Source organism: Diabrotica undecimpunctata, chromosome 5, assembly GCF_040954645.1.
Source record: "Diabrotica undecimpunctata isolate CICGRU chromosome 5, icDiaUnde3, whole genome shotgun sequence".
Lineage (NCBI taxonomy): Eukaryota > Metazoa > Arthropoda > Insecta > Coleoptera > Chrysomelidae > Diabrotica > Diabrotica undecimpunctata.
Genome location: NC_092807.1, coordinates 2,364,627 through 2,392,539, shown reverse-complemented (window position 1 = coordinate 2,392,539; position 27,913 = coordinate 2,364,627). Strand labels below are relative to the sequence as shown.

Sequence of the window (27,913 nt, the reverse complement as noted above, 5' to 3'; positions counted from 1 at the left end):
GTGGTTGAGAGAAGACGGGTAAGAATGACTCGTGAAATGACTACAGAATTATAGATAGTTAAAACGAATGATAACCTATTGACCATTATTTCTAATAACGGAAAAATAAATGGTAATATTCTGAGACATTAATGCAATGAAAGAATGACGACTCCTTGTATTTGAAAAAGTTTAGAATTAAACTAAATAAAATGAGGTACAAAACTTAAGATGTTGTTAGTACTTGTATGAAGGCTTTTATTACATATTTTATCAAAGAAATTTGCAGACCCACATATATCGATCGAAAACCCTAAAGCCACTCATTTGTAAGCATTCTAATTACCGCTAGTATTATAGTTGTTCGTAACATTAATATTAATTAACTAATTAGCTGTGAAATCTGACTCGTATCGTTAATTGCAAGAATTACTTGAGTTGAGGTACTCATATGGGAATTATTATATGTCTGCACTGTAAGTAAACTTACATATTTAAATAGACGCAAGTTACAGGTGGAATGCAGAGAATGAGGAATGTATGTGACAGTCAAGATATCATTTATGGTTAATTTAATCAAGTTTAAAAATGCTTGGCCGGTGGATAAAATAGACTGGACTAAACTTTGAATTTTTATAATATTCTGTGGATTCTTCTAACTAAAGAGAAATGGAATTATCCTTATTCTTCTTTTTCATAGATATGTATGACGGAAGGATAGGTTACACAGTATACCAAAAAGTAACTCGTATTGACAAATATTTACACAATAATTCACGCCACCATCCTGCACAAATACGATCGTTTATCAAAAATCTAATTACAAAATCGGAAAAGTTGACAGATGAGGACAATAGGAATAAAAAAATACAGAAAATGAACAAAACGTTAATGATATGCACGTAAACACAAGATTAATGTCGAAACTTGAATAAACTGATCAACTTACCATTGAACAAGCTGGCTTTAGACCAGGCAGATCTACAAACGACATTATCTATTAGGAAAACGCTATTCATGAAGCTTTTAAAAATAATCAAAAATGAATGGCAATCTATTTTAACATAACCGTATTATCAACCGCAAGAACAAAAATTGCGTTAGAAAAACAAGGACTTTCTCAAAATACAAATATTAGTAAATTTACTAGACGCAATTTTTATTATCAGACAAATAATAGAGACGTCTATTGAATATGGAAAACCAGCAAACATGTGCTTTGTAGATTTAAAAAGTGCTTTTGATAGGGTGAAGCGAAATGACATCTTAAATTTATTACAAGCTGAACAAATAGACCATCAGACAATAAGAACAATTAATGAAATTAACAAGAACAACAAGACCAGAGTTATAATGCCAACAGAGGAAACAGAATGCATAGAACTAAAAGGAGGAATCCGCCAAGGAGACTCGCTCAGCCAATTGTTAATCAATATGGTGATGAATCAAATAATTCACGAAGTAAAAAAACGACACGGATACCACATGGGAGCGCATAAAATCACGATACTATGCTATGCCGATGATGCAGTACTAATTGCTGATAACGAAGATGACCTACAAAGGCAGCTCCACACCTTCAATATCACAGCAAACAAACTTAATATGAGAATATCAATGGAAAAAACTAAATGTATAATGATCAGTAAAGAGCCGCGTAGATGCAAACTAGAAATAGAAGGCAAAATTGTAGAACAAGTAATGAAATTTAATTACCTAGGAGTAGAGATCACTAGTGACAGGGATAAAAGAACAGAGACCATAAGGCAAGCATCAAAAGTGGCAAGAGTAAGTGGTTGTCTCCGAGAAACCATATGGAGAAACAGATATCTGACCATAGAAAGCAAAATGAAAGTATACAAGACAACAGTAAGACCAATCCTAACATATGCAGCGGAAACAAGGACCGATACAAGAAAGACGAAACAACAAATCAACAATATCGAAATGAAAGTATTAAGATCAATAGCGGGCATATCATTAAGACAGACAAACCAACAGAAGTATACGCGAACAATGCAAAATTCAAAATATTAACAGGTGGATAAAAACAAAAAGAAAAAACTGGAACGAACATGTAAACCGAATGGGACTAGATAGATTAGCGAACATCTGTAAAAACAACAAGCCGTATAGCAGAAGATCCGCTGGAAGGCCGCCAAAAAGGTGGAAAGATAATGTACAGTCAACAACGACTGAAACAGAATAAGAGGCAGACAAACAGGAGTAAACCTAGGCGCGCGAAGAAGAAGAAGACTAATGTTTGTATTTTGAGAACGATTTCCGAAGTGGAAATTGAAACGTCAATAAACGTAATTTAACCTTTAATTGTGGCTTGTTCCGATTTAAATAGTAATTACTTTAAAATGCCACAAGAAAATAGCTTCAGAACAAATTACCATCTACATATGAAACATGTTTCAATTTGATAAGGACCAAATGTTCAGAGCTAACTTTAAATTTTCTTCCAAAAGATATTGTCATTGATTTTAAAAAATCAGTTCATAAGGCTGTTAAATCAGTTTGGGGCCAATCTAAACTAATCGGATGTAGATTCCATCTTTCGCAGGCTTGGTGGCGTAAAATTCAAGAACTTGGCTTAACAAATGGTTACAAAAACAGAACTGAAGTGGGAAAATGGATTGGTCATTGCTTTGGTCTTCTTTTTCTAGATCACCAAGAAGTCGGTGATTGTTTAGTTTTTGATTTGATCGAAATTATGCCCGAGAGTGTCGAACTAAATGCTTTTGTTGATTATTTAGTTGAGACATATGTTGATGAAAACTCAGCATTTCCGCCGATACTCTGGGCTGCAGAATCAGAAACTACGAGAACAACCAATGCATGTGAATCTTTCCATTCACATTTACATAAATTCTTTAATACATACCATCCGAATATATTCGTGTTTTTAGAGGCTATCAATCAATATCAAAATGAGATCTACATTAGAATTCAAAGTATTCATAAATGTAACAGACCTAATAACACAACTGTAGCTCGTGAGAAATTTTTGAAAAGTAAAATGGAAAATGTTAATGAAAAAACTATTCCTAGGCTGGAATATGTTAAATATACATCCCATTATTTTAGTTTTTAAGTAAGCTTATTATTATTTGCTATACTAAATGACAGAAATCCGAACACCCAGTTTAAATGATTTTATTTCAATAAAATTTGGTGTAATTTATTTATCGTACTGAAAAAGACAAGTGATAAAGTTTTTAGCCTTATCAGTTGTAGATTCCGGTTTTTATACTTTTTGTTTTTAAATTCACTAACAATCTAAAAATGCATATTTCAGCCGCAGTAATGATCCAAATTTGGCGGATTGTGGTTCTTGACATTCTTTACGATTGGTTACGATGCCTAGAGCACGGAGACCTGTACGATTTTGTCAACTTAGTGAGTTTGATAGGGGCCGTATAATGGGACTTCGGGAAGCTGGACTTTCTTTTCGGGAAGTTGCAGTTAGAGTACAAAGAAGTGTAGACACCGTGGTTAGGTATTGTCAGACATGGCTTCAAGAAGGTCGTACGCAAAGAGCAAGGGGCACTCCGCCGTAGAACAACAGACCGTGAAGATCGCCGCCTAAGATTATTGGCCTTAAGAGACCGTTTCTCCACTACCAGCTCCATTGCAAATGAAGGGTTTGCAGAACACGGAAGACCTATTGGCATGCGAAGTGTTTACCGACGAATGAGAAGTTTTGGCCTGTTTTCATTCCGACCACACTGGATCCTTCCTTTAACTCCAGAACATCGCCGTAATCGCCTTCAGTGGTGCAGAGAACGGTCACTCTGGAATCAGGAATGGAACAGTATTGTCTTTAGTGACGAGTCTTAATTTTGTTTAGGCATGCACGATGGTTGAGCGAGGGTTAGAAGGCGACGTGGTGAAAGGAGGAATCCACAGTTTTTTGTTGAAATACATGTTCATCACACTGTTGGAGTTATGGTTTGGGATGCTATAGCTTATGGTTCCAGGTCACCTTTAATCTTCATCAGAGGTAACAAGAACGCGCAGCGTTATATCCAAGAAGTTTTAGAACCCCACTTTTTACCCTATCTTGACACCCTGGCAAATCCAACTTTCCAACAAGATAATGCCTGACCACATGTTGCAAGAGTCACAATAGACTTCTTTCAACATAATGATGTCACATTGTTAGCATGGCCACCAAGATCTCCCGACTTATCCCCAATTGAGCACGTGTGGGATATGATGGGTAGGAGATTGCTCAATTTGCAACGTCCTCCTCAGACTCTACAAGCACTTCGAGAGGAGTTGGTGGTTGCCTGGAATGAGATACCACAAGAGGACATTGACCACCTGATCAGAAGCCTAGGCGTGTTGGAGAATGCGTAACACATCGGGGTGCATCCACACATTATTAAATGTAAAAGGGCTTTAAAGCAATGCAATCATTTTGAAATTTTAATCATTTACTTATTATGCTTCATTAAATACTTATACAAAATTTTATTAAAATTAAATCATTTAAACTGGGTGTTCGGATTTCTATGTCACTTAGTATATTTATATTGTAAGTTGTAAATGAAATTTACTAATCTAAGATAATAAATTTTATAACGCAGTAAGACAACTTTTTTTTTTTAATTATGGGATTGATTCCCGCGGAGTTCGACCCCTGGACGAAAGTGTATATTTATGCAAAAATAATTGACTTGGACGAAAGTGTTATTTCTTCAGGTAAAAATTTAAGGTAAAACTGAACTCATTAAGATATTCCGGACGAAAGTGTATCTGCTCAGGGACAAATATGAAAATAAATATTATTACAATTAATTATTAATTATATTAATATGTAATTAATACATTATTATTAATTAAACGTATCGTTTCAAGAACAAAATATGATTGAAATGTCAAATAGTAGTAGTTCAGATTTCTTTCGTAGATGGCGTCGTTAGTTTACTGCACAAACGGTGTGTCCTGTCATTATAGCCTTTTTTATAGATAAATTATTAACATGTTTGCTTGTTTATAAAATAAAATTGGTGGTCTGTATGGTGGACTATGTATTTGATTGACAGCTACATCATATTTCCTAGCTATTTACTTAAATTTTCCAAACATTTTATTTAGCTTTTTTATCGATTTTACAATATTATTTTGGCATTAAAATAACAGATTATCTCGAATCGTAACCATTGTTTTCATTTAAAATCAAATAATTTATGTCTGTTGTATAGTAAATAATAAAACCCCCATATTTTATTCCTTTGATGATTATAAACCAGTATGAAACTACTAAAATTACCTACATTTCACATATATTATATTTTCAATGTAAAAAACGTTTCAATGTTAGTGCTCTTTCCGTTTTTTGGTTAATTCGTGCTTTTGTTCAATTAATATACCAATATCAACGCACAGACACAAAAGTTCGACCCATCCAATAAGCTGTGTAAAAAAAATTAAATATTTGACCAAACTGGACGAATTTATAGAATACAAATGACTTCGTACAGGTGTGTTGACAGAGAAATATAATATCTCTTCCTAATTAGGAGACACGATGACCTCTGTGAGCATTGTGTGCCATTAATAAAATAGACCATCAGGTGTACGTGGGACCTGTTTGAGTACATGAAAAAATTCGTCAACTAATAACCGACAGGAAATGTATAGGGGCATCAAAGAATGAAACACAATATTTCAATTTATTAAAATTAAAATTCAAAAAATAATTCTTCTTGGGAAGGCTGACTATTATTATATATTTTTTTTAATTTTCGAGTGATCTTCACACTTCCCAACAATTTTATAAATGTTTAATTTAATTCTTCTTCTTCTTCTCGTGCCACTCCTATAAGGAGATTGGAAATCATCATGGCCACTGCGACTTTGTTAGCAGCGCGCCTAAAAAGTTCAATCGAACTACACCCGAACCATTCACGTAGATTACGAAGCCACGATATTTTTCTTCTTCCCACACTTCTTTTGCCTTTAATTTAATAAGTATCTCTAATTATACCGGAGAAGAGAAAATTTGTTGCATTTATACACATTGATACTTGTGCATGAATTATTTTACAGTGTGCGCGTAAAGTATGGAAACCAAGATATCCGTGATACCCCGTACGATATAATAACAAAATCTTGGATATTTATATTAGCAGGACCCGCAATTTAAAACTTTATATTTTAGACGTTGCCAAATTTAAATTTCTGAGATATACAGATAATATTAAACGCCACCTTTAAGTATATAATTTTGCAAAGATTTTGTAAGATGAAAATTCAACATCAAGATTACGTTTAACAATTGTGATTTGCCCTTACCAAAAACCAGCCAGACAGTTAGAAGTAACCAAAAAAAAATGAATTACTAGATTAACAAATTATACTATAAAGTTTAATTTGGAGATAGGCGGGACGAGTAGCACGATTGCAGCACGAGAGATAAATTCTGGAATGGAAGATTAATAAACACAACCAGAGTAGACCTCCCATCCACTGGTTAGATAACATCAAGAAGGTCTTGATGAATTGGGTTGCAACAGTACAAGATAGAAATAAATGGAAAAACCTTGAGAAGGTCTATGTCTTACTGTAGACGCAAACAGAGGCTGTATAATGATTTAAAAATCTACAATTCTAAAAACCACAAACTTACTTTTGCTGAGTACATATCCTATCCTGGCTTATCATTCCTTGGTAGCGCTTTAATGTCACAACTATAAATAAAAATACAGTCCTGAATTCTGACAAGAATAGGTCTAACGCTAAATATAAAAAGAAGAAGAAGGCCATGAATCCAGAAGGCTAGAAATCGACATACGTATAAAACCAGCGTAATTTTAGTTTGGTTTGGTTTTGTTTTAATATCTCTTTTGATTATACATTTTATGGTGGCAGGAATAAATTAAATTATGTAAAGAAAAATTTAATAAAAAACAAAAAAATAATACATGTTTAATGATTTTTCTCAGGTTTTTCCATTACACTAAAATACACTACTGAGCATAAAATGAAGGCCAATCCCGTAATTTGAATTTATTTTAGAAATTATTATTCTGTTTTAACTATTTTCGGTTGTAAAATAGTTTACTAATAGATTTCTTGAAAAAAAAAAATTGTTGTCGTTGTTTCGACAAGCGTTTGAGATAAAAAGGGCCCCTAATTCCTAAAAACCGTTATTAGCACAGTTTTTGTTTCTATGGTTTTAACGTCAATTGTTAATTGTTTGTGTATTGTTATCACTGTCAGTGTATTGCAATGAGCATAAATTCTGTTGTGGCGGCGTTAGAAGATGGTCACGGTCAGCGCGAAACTGCGAGAAACGTTGGTGTCAGTCTCTCGAGTATGCAACGAGTACGGCAACGGTACGAAGAGACCGGTCTACTTACTCAAAGACCTGTTCAGGTCGAGGCAGGATTACAAGAGCTAGAGATGACCGCTTTGTCGTTTTTAGTGCTTTGAGAAACCGAACGGTCACGGCAGTTTCTCTTCGAAATCATCTGCAAGAAGTGAGAAATGTAAACATAAGTAAATGGACAGTTAGGAGACGACTTCATGCTACTGGTTTATCTTCTCGAACTGGAGTAACTGGACCGCCGCTTTCCCGTGAACACCGAATTGCCAGATTGCATTTGCACGAGAACACTTGGCTTGGACAATCCAGGATTGGAGTCGTGTATTGTTTTCCGATGAATCGAGATTCTGTCTTACGGGCTCAGACAAACGTGTAAGAGTGTGGCGACGTCCAGGGCGAGAGATATGCTCAAGCATGTGTTGCCGAGCGTCTTCCATTTGGTGGAGGGTCAGTTATGGCATGGGGAGGCATATCGTTTGATGCTTGCACGGAGTTAGTCTTTATCGAGAATGGGACATTGACAGCGCATAGATACCTGACACAGATTCTGGAAGACCATGTTTTACCGTATATGGTTATTCTTGGAGACGACGCAACATTTATACATGATAATGGACGGCCCCACACTGCTGGGATAGTTACTGAGTAGCTTGACGAGGTTCAAATCACACGATTTGTTTGGCCTGCTCGCAGTCCAGATATCAATTCCATAGAACATGTTTGGGATGAGATGAAGAGACGTTTACGGAGTCATGTGCCGGCCCCCAGAAATTCGACAGAACTTCGCGACATATTGGTGCAAGAATGGAATAAGCTTCCACAGAATGTGATCCAAAATCTGATCCAAAGCATGCCTCGTCGTTTGCAAGCTGTTATCACTGCCAGAGGATTAAATACTCGCTACTAAAGTTCTTAAAATTTCTTTTTTTCAACAAAAAGCTCATCAAATTAAAATTGTCCCTTTTCAATATTTAGTATATCAAAGAAAAATTTCATTATCATTATTTTTAATAAACTTTTAACGACAAAAACGTTGTTTTCTTTAAGCAATCCGTTAGTAAACTATGTTACAACCAAAAATAGTTAAAACAGAATAATAATTTCTAAAATAAATTCAAATTACGGGGTGACCCTAATTTTATGCTCGGTAGTGTATTATATAAGGTTAGCTCAAATATCTTCAACTTCAAAAAGTTCAGTAATGTCTTCATTTAGCAATTCATCTTCAAAATTGTCTTGATTTTAATCTCTCGCTAGGTTATACTCGTAAAATGCTGTTGTAGATTAAAACGGTTAAATCCTTTTAACCTTACAACCACTTCCACTGGAAAAAATAGTACCTAAACCTTATTTTCCATACATAAAAAATTATGTTGCATATTTGGTTCTAATATAAAATTCGTTATAGAAATTGGATTGTTTAGTGGACTTCTTAAAAATGGTTTTACTTTATAATCAGAATCTCCTTGTTTTTAAAATCTCCATTTAAACTTCTTATCAAGAATACAGAATTATTTGTTCCTACTTGGTAGGTACCTAGAAAAACATATCCAAGAAGTATCACGAAATTGTCAATTTTGTTGTTAAAATCAATATTCCATATATTATATAGAAGATTTATTGAAATTTCCTACTTACTCTTGATATTTTCTATACTCACTCTGGGTCTTTTTATATATAATTGAATGTATTTTATAATTATTAAAAGAATCTGACAACCTAGGTACTATGTGCATATTTTTCATTTTGGAATCCGATACTACTATTATTGAATCAATAGTACTAATATCTCTTGAAAAAGTTTAATTAATTCATTTGGTAATTATGAAGATTATGAAAATATTGAATCTCTAAACTAAGTTAATGAAAATATGTATACACCTACTTTTATAATCATTTATTAACAACTACTTACAATATTTTCTCAGAATAGAGATCACTGTCGGTTTACTTAATCTTAACCTTTTAAAAAAGTCTTTATTATTATAAAAATTAAAATGTTCAATTCTGCATCAAATATTATATTCTTGCATAAAGTTTATAAATATCAAACATCATACTGATCATACTCTCAAATTTCATTAAATCTGTTAATATCCATGTCTCTAACCTACACTAAACAACAATATTTAGGTTATAGTTTTGATTCCCGATAACCTACAACATAATAACGAACTACAATAAACACAATTTATTTTCCAGATAACTTTTTATTCAGTACTTTATTTGGAAAATAAATATTTTATATTTTATGTCAGATAATTTTAATTTATTTTAACTGTCAGTTTATCTGTTCAGATTTTTTTTTCCTAGGTGACGCTAGAATTTGAAATCTAAACTAACATAAAGCTTTAAATTATTTTTTACCCTAAAAATATTATTAAAATTAATTATTCATTCAAGAACAAAATATGATTGAAATGTCAAATGGTGGTAGTTCGGATTTCTTTCCTAGATGGCGTCTTTAGTTGACTGGACAAACGGTGTGACTTGTCATCATAGCCTTTTATATAGATAGATTTTTTATTTTCAATTTTTGATATATGATTTCATATCATTCTTTTTGTTGCAGTGGACTCAAATGGAGAACCTCCCAAGCTGAAATGCAATTTAAGGAAACACAAACCAAATAGGAAACCCAGAACGCCTTTTACGACGCAACAGTTACTGGCGTTGGAGAAGAAATTTCGTGATAAGCAGTACCTTAGTATAGCAGAAAGAGCAGAGTTTTCAAGTTCCTTACGGTTGACGGAAACACAAGTAAGTAAATTGCTATAGCCATAGCCTTTAGCGTGATTAAAAGGGTTACATTTAAGAGGTATAAAAATTTATCACGAAATTATCATCCGTTAAAGGATTAAAATGAGATTCATACTTTTAGATAGATTTTTTTTATTTCTATTGTAACAATTACTGTTTACTTAATCTTGCAATTGTCGATAGCGGATGAGTATTGACTGTTCGTCCATTTATTTACAGGTAAAAATTTGGTTTCAAAACCGCCGAGCGAAAGCTAAACGTCTTCAAGAAGCTGAACTGGAAAAACTGAAAATGGCGTCGCTGTCCCGTCATCATCACGCGCTGTACCCCCATCCAGCGCTCCAGGGCTACTTCTCGCCAGCGACGCACCCTCTGGCTTCGCTTCTGGGGGCCAGGCCGCCCATGGCGCCCCTAGGACTCATCCCCCAACCACCGCCGCCCCACATGGCGTCCCCGCAGAGCAGCATCAGGTCTCCCAGCCCGCATATTAACTAATAAATGCATCAGAGTTTTCGGGGTACGAGCTCTATGAAGGTTTCGATGTACAAAGCATTTTTGTATCGTCTAGGTAGTTAGTGTTCGCGATTTAATGGATTTCACGCCATTTGTCTCAGATTGTTAAATAGATGAAAGGAAAAGTGTTACATTTAAAAATTTTATAAAAGTGATATTTGAGTATTACATGCAGGTAATAATTATTAATATATACAGGATGTGGCCACGATACATAAAACTATGTGTAATTATACACCCTATCTCGTGACGTCAAATGGGAACCTCCATTTTAAGGTATTAATGTTAAATACAAGAACAATTGTATTTTCAGAAGATCCAGATCGATCAAGTATAACAGAAGATAAAGAAACTTGAATTCAAGCGTTCAAAAATGTTGAATTTCATTAATATTTTTGAACGCTTGAATTTTTAGTTCCCTCTTATCATGATCCAACTGATCTTCATTTCAGCTTCATTTTTAACACTCACGGACAATGTTGTCTAAGCTATCCCTACTTTTTACCTAATCGTTCTAGAATAACTTTGTTTTTTGTTTAAATTCGTATAAAACTGTCAGCTTGTTAAAAATGAAAAAATATTTCGTCTATGAGTAATAAATAAAAGTTATTCGAATTTTTTAAAAATTTAACACATTTAGTAGTAACTTTGCAAAATAGTTTTTACTTATGAAAATAATTTTTTAAATTTTTTTGATACTGCTAGTTTAAAACTTTAGTAGGCGTAGAATTACCCTATGTTCATTTTGATAAACTACTCGACAAGGGAATTAATACTTTGCATTCCACATGCCATTCATCACGGCAAAAATTCTTTGTGAATTTAGTTTCTCGTACTCAAAACTGAGTAAAAAATTTAAACAGAAAGACGGTATTAGATTTAATTTCAACGCAGGGCATCCGGCAGCCGCTTATACGTATTTCAAGCTCATTAGGTATCATCAGAGCATCTGCATATGTCGCTAGTAATGGAGAAAATCCCTCAAAACCCCTAAAAACCACTTTATCGGATTTTAAAAAATGGAGCACTATAAGGAAAAATCTGAAAAAAATCAGTACATAGTTTTTAATCAAATACACAAAATAAAAAAATAAAAATTGGACCTGCAACCACCTCCAAGAAAAAGTTATACGTTTTTTCGAAAAAAAAAAATGCATTTTAAGGTTATGTATACTAAACTCAAGTTTTTTAAAAGCCCCAACTATGCATGCGAATTTTTTGAAATTGTTAAATTTATCGCATCCCATCTAAAAAATATAAAAAATTTACATTTACAAATTTACGTTTATGGGGAAGTTGGAAAAGGGGTGGAATTGCGCTAAATCTTAACCCTTTATGCAATCATCTTATTATTCCATGTTTTTTTACAGCCTAATTCTAAAGATAATGGGTGAATATAATAGACATTACAAAAGCGTGGATTTGACTTTTTTGATTAGAAAAAAATAGCCACATTCATCATAATGATTATTAGCGGCGAATGCAGAAGACAAAAGTATTAAGGATCGGTATCAATTATTTCAGTTGTATCAGTTTCAAGTTACAAATACTTGGGTACTTCAATAAACGAAACTGGAGACCAAAACAATGAAATAAAAAGACGTATCGAAATTGTCATGGCCACTTTCATAAAGATGAGGAAATTCTTCTGCAACAGAGATATAAGCATCCCTCTCCGATTAAGAATGCTAACGGGCTACGTATTTAACACGCTATTATACGGTGTAGAGGCCTGGACTCTCAAGCAGAACAATATAAAAAATATTGAAAGTTTCGAGATGTGGTGCTACCGTCGAATGCTGAAGATAAGTTGGGTTGAAAGAGTTACAAACTTTGAAGTAATGCGAAGGATAGAAAAAGACCCAGAAATTTTGTCAACGATCAAACGAAGAAAACTCGAATATTTGGGTCACCTGATGAGATGACATAAATACGCATTACTTCAAAATATAATGCAAGGAAAAATAGAAGAAAAACGGAATCCAGGTTGTAGAAGAATGTCATGGCTGCGTAATTTGAGAGAGTGGTTTGGCTGTACCACTAATGAACTCTTTAGGTCAGCTGTATACAAGGTCAGGATAGCCTTGATGATTTTCAATCTCTGATAGGAGTGGCACAAGAAGAAGAAGATCAATTAATGGAGAAATAGATGGAGATGAATGCAGTAGAGTTGGGGTGGGATAGTTGAAGTGTTGTCAGAGCAGAACTCGGAACGAGGGAAGCACTTTTTAGTTTGCAAGTTCTAATACAAAGAGCCAGTGATGTCAACCTCGATGCATATTTCATTGATTTCGAAACGGCATTTGATAAAGTCTCACATGGGAAACTAATCGATATCCTAAAAACATCAAGACTCGATGGCAAGGATATAAGACTGATCTCAAACTTATATCTCCAACAAAAAGCAACAGCGTGATTAGAAAATTAACTCTCTGAGATTTTCAAAGTAAAAAAAGGAGTTAGATAGGGTTGCACTGGGTTGAACAGGGTTGTCACTGGCATTATTTAACATATGCTCTGAAAAAATCTTTAGAGAGGTCTTGGACGAATCAGAAGATGGGATTGCTGTAAATGGCCAAATTATAAATAATATAAGATATGCAGACGATACAGTATTGCTGACAGATAGTACGCAGAGACTTCAAAGGATGATGGATAACTTGGTTAAAACATCTAACAAATACGGCCTAAAACTAAATTGCAAGAAGACAAAAATAATGGTCATTAGTAAGAACACCAACAAAAACGCCCAAATTAAAATAGGCGATACACCGTTAGAAAGAGTGAAAAAATATTAGGGATACTTGGAATCACAGCTACGAACCAAAAACTCGTATTGAAAATGTCAGAAGCTCTTTTAACAGCTTCAGGAAGATTCTCTGCAACTTATCTTATATACTCATAAGAATTCTTAGATGTTATATATTTAATGTCTTCCTCTATGGAGTAGAAAGCTGGAGCCTTACAGAAGATGCCACAAAACGATTGGAAGCATTTGAAATGTGATGCTACCGACGTATGTTGAGGGTCTCATATATACACCACACAAGTACTACTACTAAGGATTTCCACAGTTTTCACTGTCTTCCTTCACTCAACCGTTTTCTCCAATTTTCCCTGTCATTCCAGTCTCCATCTCGCAGGGTTCTTTTCTCCATAGCCTCGTCGATTTCATCTCTGAATGACCTTCGGGGTCTTTCTCTCTTTCTTCTTCCAATCGGGCTCCATTCTGTGATTTTGTTTATCCAGCGTCCTCTGTCCGCTCTTCTGACGTGGCCGTACCAGGATAGTCTCTTCTCCTCTATATAGTCGATTATGTCTGATTGCACTCCCATTCTCCGCTTAATCTCTGCGTTTTCAATTCTGTCTGTTTTTGTAAGTCTACAGCTTCTCCTCAGGAACTCCATTTCTACTGCTCTTATTCTACCTCTATCTCTCTTGTTTATTGTCCATCTATCTATCTCTACCTCTATCTCTCTTGTTTCGGACCCATATGTCAGGATACTTCTTGTCAGGGTATTATATATTCTCTTTTTTGTCTTTATCGTAATGTTCTTATCCCACAACACTGAGTTTAGTTGTCTTATACAGTTTCTTGTTTGTCTCAGTCTGTTGTTTATATCTTCTTCTGTTGTTCCCTGGTTCGATATTATGGTTCCTAAATACTTGAATTTATCTGTTCCATTTATTTGTCTTCCCTCGTCTATCTCTAGGTTTCTCATATCCTCGTTTTCTGTTGTTAGGTATTCGGTTTTCTCTAAGTTTATTTCCATTCCGTTGTTTTTATATTCTTCTTTTAGTTTTCTGAGCATAAAGCTGAGATCTTCTTCATCTTGTGCGATGACTACTTGATCGTCGGCAAAACTTAAGGTGTATAGGTATTCGTCTCTTACTGGTATGACCATTCCTTCGCACTTTCTCCTCCATGGTTTGAGTGTCTTTTCTAAGAATATTTTAAACAGAGTAGGGTACGTAGCACAGCCTTGTAGAAGTCCTTTTGTCATCTTAAATGGATTGTAGGTTTTATTTCCACATTGAATAGCTACTTTGTTTTCTTTGTATAGTGCTTTAACTGCTTTTATTAGTGTTTGTCGGATTCCGAGATCATTCATTGCTTCCCATAATTTGACTCTAGGTATTGAGTCATATGCTTTCTTTAGATCAACAAAGGCCAGATGGACCGGTCTACCTTTTGCCATTTTCTTCTCTATCAGTTGTTCTAATGTGTACGTATGATCTAGGCATGATTTTCCTAGTGTGAACCCTGCTTGGTCTTCTCCAATTTTTCCTATTATTTCATTTTTTAGTTTTTCCTTAATAATTTTCCCGTAAAGTCTACCTACCGACGATATTATACTAATTCCTCCATTAGTTTTCACATTTTTTCCTGTTTTCTTTCTTATGTATGGATGTGATGTATGCTTGTGTCCATTCCGCAGGTATTTCTTCTCCATTTAGTCCTCTTTCGAACATTCTATGTAGCATGCGGAATAACTTTTCCGTTCCGTTTTTAATTAGTTCGTTTGGTATTCCTCCGGGTCCTTTGGCTTTTTTGTTCTTCAATGTCTTGATTGCTCTCTTAACTTCTGCCAGGCTTATTTCTATCTGGTCGTATGCCCCATTTCCTGCATGTTCTATATTCTCTTCCTGAAATTGGGGACGGTTTTCTGTAAGTAGTTCTACGTAGTATTCTTGCCACTCGTTTTCTCTGGGTTTTCTCTGTCTTATTTCGTTGAAGTGCTTTTAATATTCGCCATGATTCTGAATTTCTCGTTCCTCCGATATGTCGTTCTATCTCTGTGCATGCTTGTTCCCATCGTTCGTTCTTTTCATTTGTTACTCTTTTCTTTACCACTCTGTTTTTCGCTCTATATAGGTCTAAGTCTTCCTGTTTTTTGGTGTTTAGGTAATTTATGTGTAGTTTTTTCTTTTCTTTAATGCATTTCAATGTGTCTTCCCTTAATTTGATATTCTGATGGGTGTTCCTTTGGTCGTCTTCTCCAAGAGCTTCTAAGGCCGCTGAAATCAGGCAGGTTTTTATGTGTTCATGCATTTCATCTAACGTGTCATATCTGAATTCTTCTAGTTTTTGGTTTAGTCTTCTTTTGTATAAATCTTTTATTGATTCTTCCTGCAATAGATGTAATTTGAGCCTCTTTTCGTTTATTGTCGTTCCCGTTGTAACAATCGATGTATGTTTTTGTTTTGTCCAGATATAGGGGAATTCCATCCATGCCACCACAAGTTTGTGATCTGTTCCACACTCTGCCCCTCTTTTCACTCTGATGTCTTTCACTTTGATGGAGCTTTTGTGGTTCATGGTAATGTCGTCAATAATGGATCTTAGTTTTCTTGTCTCTTGAGTCCATGTGTACTTATGTATATTTTTGTGTTTGTAGAATCCGTTCATAATTTTCAAATCATTTACTTCTACCAATCTTTCTCCGCTGTCGTTAATTGTGTCTTCTCCAAATGGACCAACTGTTCTGTCATTGTCTTTTCTTCCGACTCTTCCATTTAGATCCCCCACTATTATTATTTCTTGTTTAAGTTTTTTCTTATCCATTTGTTCCTGAAGTTGTTCGATAAATCGTTCTTTCTCATTGGCTGGACTGTCTTCCGTTGGACCGTATGTTGCTAGTATTATAATTTCTCTGCCATACATCTTGATTTTCAGTTTGGCAATTCTCTCGTTTATGGGTTCCCAATCGTCTATAGATTTTTCCCATTTCTTCTTTAGTAGAATTCCAACTCCAGCTTTTGCGCGGTCTTTCTTTTCTACTCCGCTCCAACAATGGATTAGTTCCCCTATTCTTTCCGTGCCTTTTTCTTTCTTTTTTGTTTCCGTTGTGACGAGGATATCGAGATTCATCTTTTCGAATTCTGATGTTACTTCACTGGCTTTTGTTCTCCAGCCCTGCACATTCCATGTGCCGATTCTTAGTTTTCTCTGTCTTTGTCTTCGGTTGAGTTTCGAAGCCGGGTTTGTTGAACTCAAAGCAGAAGTGCCCCCCCCCCGTATCCGATGGGGCTCCCTCCTTCGGAGGTGTGGATTGCCACCCGGGGATTAATTTTAAAATTTTTCATTTCTGCCAATTGTTCGTTAGCCCTTGGATTTTTTTAAGTGTGCTAGGTTGCTAACGCCTAACGCCACAACCCCCTTTTGGAGGACCTATTGTTCAGCCGCCCACTCTGGGTCAGACGCTGTTTGCAGCCGCCCACTCTGGGTCAGACGCTACTGTTGTCAGGTTTGGTCCGCGTCGGGTATTTCATTTCCCCGATACCACCCATATCTAGGAGGCATTCCCCTATCCGCCACCTGGGGACGCGTCCGGTAGAGGATTAACAACCTCCTCCTCGGAACCACACAAGTAACATAACTATTCTCCAGAGGCTACGAAAAGAAAAAGAAATTATTAACACGATAAAAAACAGAAACTTGGCATACTTATACCGACTTCTACAGTTGATTCTAAAAGACAAGATTGAGGGTAAGAGAGGCCCTGGACGTAGACGTATATCCTGGCTGGCTAATCTTAGGAAGTAGACTGCTCTAACGTCAACAGATCTATTTCGAGCTACTGTGAATAGACTAAGATGGTTCAATGTGGTCGCCAACATTTCTAGAAGATAGGCACATTTAGAAGAAGTTGAAGTGTAAGGAAGTGAGTGGTGTCTTAAGTAAAAGAAAGATTCCAAGGAAACTAAAGGTAAAATTGTATAAAACTGCTATAAGATCAGCCACGATGTAAGCAGTTGAAGATTAGGCAGTTAAAAAAAATATGATATTCAGATACTCATAAAAAAGAAATCATATCATTGTATGTTATGAATGCCTTGTTTTGCTGGTAATGTCCATTTCGTCAGATGTTGACATTTCAATACATAACCGTACGGGTGACAATAACTTTTTATTACAGTGTAAAGTACTTCATTATTTGATAATTTTGATTTTATGGGCTCGTTTAAGTGGCAATTATTTTTATCAGTATATTAATTTACAGCGAAATTTATCGATGATCGACGTTACGAACGTATTTTTCGATTTATAATTACTGTTGTTAAAGAGAGAATTAATATATATCTTTTGATTTATGGCAAAAGAGATCAAATTAAATTGAGAAATTAGATTTATTGCTGTCGTTTTATTCTATTATTGTGTTAGAAGCGGGTCAATAATCTATAAACATGAACTAAAGTGTTTCTGACAGGATTTTTTCGAATGTTTAGTAAAATAGTCGAGCGATAAGTCGAAAAACTGGGTTATAAACATCAAAAAATTAGTGAGAGGCATGTAGGAGTGTTTTGGTCTTAAAAGAATAGTATAATATTAAATAAGACGGCATAAAATATTTATATTAACCTTAAGGTCCGAGCAAGGTGTACATCAAGGATAATAATTACTATATTTAATGAAAATCAATCACAGCTGTAATAAAAAATATGATATTTTTGAGGTTCTGACTTCCTTCTCGGCATTTGTTCTACAATTCTATAGGAAAATGGAAAGTATAACGCGTCGTGACCGAGTTAGAAATGAAGACTTAAGACGAAGAACAGGACTTACCGATGTACTTTCCCGAATTGTCACACTGAAATGGAACTAAAATTGCTTGACTGGAGGCCGAGGTTAGACAAAAGAAGTAGAGGAGGACCCCCTACTCGTTGGACTGACGATCTCAAGAAAATGTCAAGAAATTGGATGAAAAGTGCTTAAAATCGAGCATAATAGAAACAATGTCGGAGGCCTATGTCCAGTAGTGGACGATAAAGACTAGGTAATGATGATGATGATGATGAATCTTGCTAATTTACTAATTAAAAGACTTCTACCCTATTAAAACTAGAATCCAAATATAATATCTAAACTCCAACTCTATCTTGAAGATAGATATCCTTGATTAAATTCAAGTTAAGTGCAGACTACTTAGAGAATAAAGATTCCTAGATCACACATCAAAACATAATCCCACAACTGCAACAAGCTGGACACAACAGCAGTGGAGGCATGTGACAACTAGTCTGGACTGTAGAGACGGCAGAAAATTGAAACTCCTAACAAAACAAAAAATCTAGCATAACTGTCACCTAAAAATCAACGGCATCATCCTAAACAATCCCCAAGATAAGACTGAATCATTCAAACATACACTCCAAGCTATATTCCAAACCCTAAACAACCCAAATTTTGATCAACGATTTTGACCGGAAACCGAGCAGACAGCGAGTTAATTTACCCCTAGTAAAGAGACAACTATTACCCGATAGTGGCCCCAATCTGTAAAGAGAAGGCAAAAACATATTTAGCATAATCTTCTTCTTCAAGTGCCATCTTCGTTCCGAAGGTTGGCGATCATCAGGGCTATACGTATTTTCGAAACTGCTGACCGAAACAATTCGTTGTTGCTACAGCTATACCATTCTCGTAGATTCTTTAGCCAGGAGTTTCGCCTTCTTCCTATGGACCTTTTTCCTGCTATTTTCCCTTGCATAATTATTCGAAGCAGTTCATATCTTTCGCCTCTTGTAATCTGTCCCAAGTATTGCAGTTTTCGTTTTTTGATCGTACATATGACTTCCTTTTCTTTATTCATTCTTCTCAAGACCTCGACATTTGTGACTCTCTCGGTCCATGATATTCTCAGGATTCTGCGATACATCCACAGTTCAAATGCCTCTAATTTTTTGGTATCAATCTTTTTCAACGTCCATGACTCCATTCCGTAGAACAGCATAGAAAGTACGTAACATCTCATCAGGCGAAGTTTCATTTCAAGGCTCAAATCTCTTCCGCAGAACACTCTCTTCATTTTAGTGAATATGGATCTGGCTTTTTCTATTCTTATTTTGATTTCTGCTGAGCTATCGTTGTCTTCATTTATAAAAGTGCCTAAATATTTGTATTAGCATAATCATGATCCCGAAATCAGGGAAACCCCTTACCAGCATAGAATCTTAAGCAGTATAAGCATGATCTACGAGAGATTCCTTTAAGGAATCCAGCTGAGCGGCAAGGGGGCTTAAGATGATGTCTTTTTCGTTGGATAAAGGGTCGTCACCAGCCATTAAGTTTGGGCTCAAGTTTTTCCAAGAAAGTTGAACCAAACGTTGTGAAATGGTTGACCAATAATTTGCTAAATTAAAAAAGACGTTCTTGATATTAAATTTCTTCAAAGCTACTACCAGATCCGTTCCACTTTGCTCGTCAGTAAGAATGTTGGAGAGTAAAGCTTTTTAATAGCGTAGTTTTGTGTTCTGGGTTACATTCTGGTCCATTTGTTGAATCATAGCTGTCGTGTTGAGTGGTAAGAACATGGCAAAAATTTTACCATCTTCACTACTAAATTCATCAGCGGATGGATGACCAGGGCAGTTGTTCAGCAGCAACACTGCCTCCTGAGGGAGGTTTAGAGGTGCGAGATGACGACGAACATCAGGAACGAATTTAGTTTTGAACCAATCCAAGAACAAATCTCTTGTCACCCATGCACTTTTTTGCCCTCGATACGATACGGGAAGATCAACAGATTTGAATGCACCAGGCTTGTTAGCACAAAAATCAAACGAAGTTTGTGAGTCCCTGAAGCATTTGAACAAGGCATAAAGGTGATTCTTTCGTTCATAATTTTTTTGACCAGGAGCGTTCTTTTCTTGAGATGACACCAACGTGTTATCTGGTAAGATGCGCCAAAATAACTCACTTTCATCTGCATTGTAAATTTGCTTTTAATCAGTCCAATTGTTTTTAATCACAAGTTCTTCAATTGCAGTTTGGAGGTGTTCAATGCCCTCTGCATTACTCGAAAGTTTCTCACCAGTAATTTTAAGATGTCTAAATCAATGACGTTGCTTGAAGTTGTCCAACCAACCCTTACATATATGCGCTAAAAACAGACAGACGGCAAAACATGCTTTCTCCGCTGTTGTAGGAACCACATAAACAACGCACTTTCTACCGTTGGATTTTCGGGAGGTTTGATGGTTTTCTTCTTCCCTGGACCGCTTTCCGTTTCGCTGACGAACTTTTCGATCTCTTCTTTGTTCTGCTTAATGTCTATAATGGTAGATTTGCCAATAACGAACTAGCCATCGTGATACGAAAGCACTAATAGAACTAAATAATATGTAGGTGGGCAAGGAAAATAAATGCCGATGTTCGTCCTGTTGATTTATATCGATTCAATCTTCTGGGAAATTAAGGAACACTCGAAGAGTGGTGGGTTTTTCGGTCAAAGTGGAGAAATAAAAGACAAAGAAGGTGGCTACTTCATCTATTTATTGAAGACGTTTCGCTTGCTAATCAGAAAGCATCATACTAGCGTACTATATTTAGAAAATGGCAAACTAATAGTGTTCCTGGCATACAACACCACTTTACTATTCCTAGATCAAGAAATAATACAAATTTTAATTTGATTACTCCGAAATTTCAACCCATTCTATCTGAAATATCATAAAACAGTTTACAGAAGTGAATTGTTATTTATGAGGTGAAACAAATATTACAACATGGATGGCTAGTTTGGTATTTTCCTCACATTTGTAGCGATTTTGTCATTTTTGAAAATGTTTTTTTTTAACAATCCTCTGTGTCAAAGTTAAAATTTCGTTTCACGAGTGCTGCGGGTTGGGTATTTGAGTATATAGGTCATTAATGACGATCTTTCCATTCTAAACCCCAATTTTTTAGTTGCTTGAAACAACATGAAGCTAATTCTTCTCGACGCAGTTCACAAAATTTTATCAATTTTTACTTACGTCAATAAAGATTCCGCCTATCTATTTTAAGAATTTATTGCCTTCATCCCAATTTACAAACAAAACATTCAAACAAAAACATTCCTTAATTGTTCGTAAACATTCAAAATTAGGCTAGTTCAGTACTGAAGAAGAACGTGTGACCTTTGAGACACGATGTTATTATATCATGAAATTATTAATTAAATCCAACGATGATTATTTCTTCAACATTTACTGCCATAAACAATCATGTAGTAATATATTTTTATGGTTTTCTACAAAACAACACTGATACGGTTTTATGCTAATTGATTTATGAGTGAACTTATTTTATATTTTGAAAACAAACAAAAATTAAAGTGCGAAAGTCATCAGGATATGTCTGACCAATAGGATTACAGTCCATGCAGCCAATGAAATTGGTTAGTTTAACGTAAATGTTCGGTTAGCATATAAAATTGTTTTGTAAACTCTTTAATTGATTTGATATCGGTATCCATTTAAAGACCAATACTGACGAAATATTGGAAACATGGCGAAACTACTGTGGCGAGCTATATAAAAATAACGAGGTAGCAGCAGAAAAACAAATGGCCCTCTGACTACCCTAGATGAAGATACTGTCTTACTCGCTGAAATCAAAGATGCAATTAAATGGCTAAGGAGAAATAAATCCTCAGGTATTGACTCAATACCAGGTGAAATTCTACAGTTACTAGGTTACAAAGGATTACATATCATCCAATCTATCTGTGTCGCTGTTTGGAATTTAGGAAAATGGCCATCTGATTGGTGTACCTCAATTTATATCCCGCTACACAAAAAAAAAACAGATGTGAAAAGTACCGCACGCTGTCACTAATAATACATGCCAGTAAAATGTAGTTACATATTATCAAAAACAGATAAAAACCTATCTACATTACCTAATCTCTCAGGAACAAGCGGGGTTTGTAAAGGGTAAAGGTACACGGGAACAAATCCTGAACCTGAGACAACTCATTGAAAAGTCTAGAGAATTTCAAGTACCTCTGATTATAAGCTTCGTTGACCACCAAAAGGCATTTGATTGTGTAAGCTGGATAAATCTGTGGTCCATTTTAATAGAAATGGGCACACCAATGCACCTAGTGATATTTATTAAAAATCTGTACCAGACCAATATAGCAACAGTACGACTAGATCAGAAGTTATCAAACCAATTCAAGACCGAGAGAGGTGTTAGACAAGGATACATATTGTCACCTGACTTATTCAACATTTGTGTTAAACATGTCATAAGGGTGGCTTTAGATGGATGGGCAGGTGGAGTAACAGTAGCTGATACGAAAATCTCTAATTTAAGATGTGCTGATGACACTACACTTAAAGCGGCAAATGAGCAAGAAATTTTTAATCTCCTGCGAAGAGTTGTATATGAAAGCAATAAAGTTGCTCTGAAAATCAATAAAGCTAAGACAAAACTAATGGTGGTCGACAGATTTCACATTATTCAACTGGCTAACATGTTACAGGAATACCAGATATAGGACAAATTTGTCTATCTCGGGTCTAGTATAACTAACGATGGCAAATGTAAAGCAGAAGTATTGGTATGGCAAAAAATGCGATGAATCGCCTAATTAAAGTTTGGTAAGACAGATCTATCTCTCAAAATATTAAGATGAATAGTGATGAAGGTGAATGCCCTTGTATTCTCAATATTTCTATACTGGGCAGAGACTTAGACCCTTCGCGGACGCGGGCGCCAAAAAATTAATGCCTTTGAGATATGGTGCTGGAGAAAAATGCTGCGCATACCTTGGATTGCTCATAAGACAGACGTTTTCATTCTAAATCAACTTGAGATTAAAAAAAGGCTGTCCACAATATGTCTGCAACGTATTCTACAATTTTTCGGTCACGTGGTTCGCAGCGGTGACGATAGTTTGGAGAGATTAATTGTTTCTGGAAACGTTCCGGGGAGAAGACCAAGAGGACGTTCATCAGATCTCGTAGAGATCACCAACTAGATGGTCCGCCCAAATTAGGAATTCAGCTGGAAGCTTATTCTGCGAAGCTCTCAGGGCAGCTTAAGATAGAGACTAATGGAAAAAAATTTTTAGGAATATTGCTTTCCCTTACTATAAGGTTAAAATATACAGTAGATAGGGGGTCATTTTGTCGTAGACCTCTAGTGATTTTGAAGCTGTTACAGACATGACCTTCTATGATAACTTTACTTTTGATTCCTTTAAGAAGAGATTTAATTAATCGTATTACTTTATCCGAAAAGTAAAAATATTTTAATGTGTTGATCGATTTATGTTTGTTTATTGTGTCATATGCTTGTTGAAAATCAATAAACAATATGTTTAGTGACAGATTAAATTTCCTTTTTTATATATTGGGCATAGCAGGGCTCCTCTCCCCTATTTTGGTATTTGCTCTTTGGTTCATACTTCACATATCAACTGTGTGATTTCTTTCTGTAGGCTTTTTCCACCTTCCTTTAGGAACTCTGAATCTTGGTTTCTGTTTTTCAGAAACTGCAAAAGAAAATCAGATCGCAAGCCTTTGACAGAAGTTATTTTGTGCAAAGCTCGTAAACTTATTAATAATGGCGTTTCTATACGTCAGACAGCAAAAGCTGTGGGATTTAATGAAGCGATACTACGGCAAAAGTTGAAAAAAGGAAATGATGTCCAGTCTTTATTAAGATTTAAAGCAGTTCTAATCAAGATCCAAGAAAATGAATTAGTTCAGCATTGCAAAGAACGTGACAAACTATTTTATGGAAGTACGCTAAAGTCATTGTGTTTTTTAATTTACTCTTATTCTGTAAGAAACCGTATTGAGCATCCATTTTCACCTGTAAATCAGTTAGCTGGTCGGGACTTTACTAGATCTGTTATGAAAAAGAACCGACTATTCCCAAACCATCTGCGCAAACATGTTGCCCCAGTTGGAAAGAGAGATGTAGCAAAAGATGTAGCTGCCGAACAAGGACAAACAATAATAATTACGGCTGTTTGCTGTATGAGTGCAACTGGTCACCATGTCCCTCCATTGTTCCTATTTGCTCGAAAATGGATTAATCAAAGACGGGCTTACTGCCTGCGACATGTCTCTTACTGATAGTGGTTACATGAACACTCCCTTGTTTATCAAGTACCTGGAGCATTTTAAAAAACATACAAGTCCAACAGAGGAGAACCCCGTTCTTCTGATTCTAGATAATCATATATTGCACATAAGTCTTTAAGAAGTAACATTTGTAAAAGATAATTTTATCCATTTATTAAGTCTGCCACCACATAGCAGCTATTAGAGCCAGCCACCCAATCGATAATTTTTCAAACAGCTGGACCAGTTTCCATCCATGACAAGTTCTTTTTCTTTACCATGTGGCTGGTCTCTTTTTCACAGCATTTGCAAAAACTGCTACTACAGATATCCCTATACAGCATTGATTCTTGCGACATTAATTTTTGACAAGAGCAAGACATTGATGTTGTACCAAATATTTTACTTGATGACTTTGTCGTAGTGAAGGTTTGTGGAAAAAAATCATGCAGATTATTTGTCGCCCAAGTCTACGAAGTAAATGATGACGGTTATAAAGGCGTATTTTTTAAGCAACTGTCCATAACATTTTGTTTTCGTGAGACAACGGAATATGCCTTTTTTCGAAAGGACGATATAGTTTTAAAGCTTTCAAAGCCAATAAAAACCAACTCTTTCAGATTTCCAAATTCAGTAGGATCTCGTGACGACCTCGCAAAATACAGTTTTCTTTTAGATTAACGTTTTGTATTTTACATTTGGTATTTCTCAATAATGAATTGGTTTCTTTTAAACGCCTACTTTCTCTTTTATTTAAGGTTTTGTACATTTTACTTTTGGTGCCAAAATACGCACTTGCGTACTACTGTTACTGTTAAAATTTCTGAAGACGGCAGGAGATAACGAAACTACGTGTTTTTGTATACCCCCAACTACCCTATAATAAAAAGACTCTTGACTCATGTACACCAGATAAATGCATTGATGATGGACTTGGCAGTCCGAAAACGTTTTGTTGTGTTGGAGCCCAAAAGGCTCTTTTTAATTATATACATTTTATAAAAGATATTTAACTAAAACTTAACTGAAAAATCTTTGAATAGCACGATTAAAGATAATTATTCTTCATCTCTTAAACACCTTAAAGCTTTAGGCCTTAGGCGATGACTAACGATGAAGATACATGGAAAATGCTTTAAAAATCATCCAACTCTCATATTAAATATTTGTTGGCAAAAGTATAGATAATTGCACGATCCACATTGACATATTTGGATTTGACTCGTCTCTCTTCTGCTAACAGATAGTTTTTAAACTAATAGTATAGCCTAACAAAAATGGCATTAATCTTTGCCATATTCACGCCATCTTCCAAAACCAAAATATTGCACCTCCCTATACGATGATAAAAAAGGCTAAATATATTCGATATGTTAGATTTTTTTATCCATTTTCAACCCTTTTGAGTGACAGTTCTCGATCCATAACCAATTAGTTTGTCGATAGAAAATCGAGCCAACATCTTAACATATTCCCATTCCATTTGAAACGAGAGATTACCAACGACCTCAATTTAAATCCACGATAACCTCTTCGGAGTAATTTATTAACCGCCTGATAAGGAAAATTAATTTGTCTCGAAAATTAAAAGAAAACAAACACATTTATTACTGTAATTAATTTTGTAACGCGTGATATGAGTTCATTCCTAAAATTAAAATTAATCCTTTATCTTCGACCAATTACCTACCAGGAATCGTATCAGAGTTATTTAATTGGCAAGGTTGTTTGTTGTATGAGAGACGTAATTACTCAAAGTGACTTACACTTGTTGGGAAAACATATTTTTTGGTGGACCATCTGGTTGGAAACCATTTTTCACAAGCAGTCATAGTTGACTTATGTTTCGTCTTTTTCGACTTAAAGAGACTGATGAATTTCATGTGAACGAAAAATTGCACCAGGACTTATTCCCATTATTACAGACGAGAAAATACTACAAATTTAATGCTTAAATAATAGCCGTCAAGAATTTAAACCACGATTAAAATTTTGTAAAGACACTAACGGTGAAATTTTACATGATAAAAACTCAGTTCTTAACAGTTGGGCACAACATTTCAGCAAACATCTAAATACAAACGATATTGAAGGAGGTTACAACATATACAGTCAACAAAATCTAAAACGTCAACTACACAGTGAAGACCCAACAAGAGAAGTGTCAAATGCCATCCTAAAACTTAAAGACAATAAAGTCCCAGGAATCGATGAAATCTGTTCGGAAATGTATAAAAAAGGTGGGGATCAACTTTTTGCAGTACTAATAGTACTTATATAGCAGAATAAATTGGTACCAGAAGATTGGTTAAAAGGAATAATATGTCCGTTTCATAAAAAGGGTAATCAACTGGAGTGTAAGAACTATAGAGATATTACTCTGTTTGTATCTGCGTATAAAATCTTCGGCATAAAAGACATTTTACAAAGGATATTGTTTGTCAATATTAATGCAGATTTACTGCTGGAAAGTCAACTACACATCAAATTCAAGCACATAGGCAGATTCAAGAAAAGTCACTAGAATATAGCATAGATACACACCATCTCTTCGTCAACTTCAAAGCAGCCTATGACAGTGTGACAAAAACTGCATTATATAGTGCAATGATAGACTTTGAGATCCCACCTAAGTTAGTTAAGTTGACCCAACTAACAATGTCAATGCAAAACGTAAACTCATGCGCTAGAATTGACAGAGAAAACTCGACGTTCTTTGACATTAATAATGGTCTAAGAAAGGGGGACACGCTGGCGTGTCTTCATTTTCATATTGCCTTTATAAAGGCAATATTAAAATCGAGCCTTTATAAAGGCAATATTAAAGAGGATAAAAATTAAAAAAAAAACTACAGTTTCTACGAAATTTAAACAATTTTCAAAAAATTTAAATATTTATTAACAGAATTTTAAAGACAAAATCTTAAAGTTAAGTTAAATCTTCAATATATAAAGACCCATTTATACGTCGTTTACGATATTTTGCCAATAAGATATTAATATATCCTTAGACTATGACTACTTGAATAGCATTTATCAACAAAATTGTCCCATTGGACAAAATTGTTCGATTTGGATAACTTTGTAAATATTTTGTACAAATATCTCTGTATATACAATGTAAATGTGTAAATTATTTAAATGTTATTTTAGTTATTGTAAAAAATGTACGCACACGAGGATTAGAATATCAAGTAGACAGTGATAGGTCATTTTTCGTTAGTGATATTTAATGATAAATGTATTTAAATAATAAAAATTATCGAGTATCTTAGTTGTCTTGTTTAATTTTTTGATCCTCTTATGTTTTATATACAGTGTAATTACTAAAGAATATGCCAGGAAAGACTGATAACTGTCAATTGAGAATAACATTGAAGTTATAAAAAGAAAAACGCCGAATATGAGTTAGGTTAGAACAAGTGAAGAAGTTTAAATATCTAGGCATCACATTATCTAGCTTCAGAAAGCTCG

The 27,913-nt window shown here is 35.0% G+C and overlaps 1 protein-coding gene across 1 annotated transcript in view; it reads left to right on the top strand.

Annotated features, from left to right (window-relative positions):
• LOC140440981 (muscle segmentation homeobox-like) overlaps positions 1-27,713 on the top strand; it is a 173,728-nt gene extending 146,015 nt beyond the window's left edge. Inside the window, exons 2-3 of the mRNA XM_072531342.1 lie at positions 9,894-10,081; positions 10,301-27,713. Of these exons, the coding sequence (XP_072387443.1) occupies positions 9,894-10,081; positions 10,301-10,576 (464 nt within the window). The 3' untranslated portion in view covers positions 10,577-27,713. The remainder of the gene's footprint in view (positions 1-9,893; positions 10,082-10,300) is intronic.
• Positions 27,714-27,913: the final 200 nt, after the last annotated feature.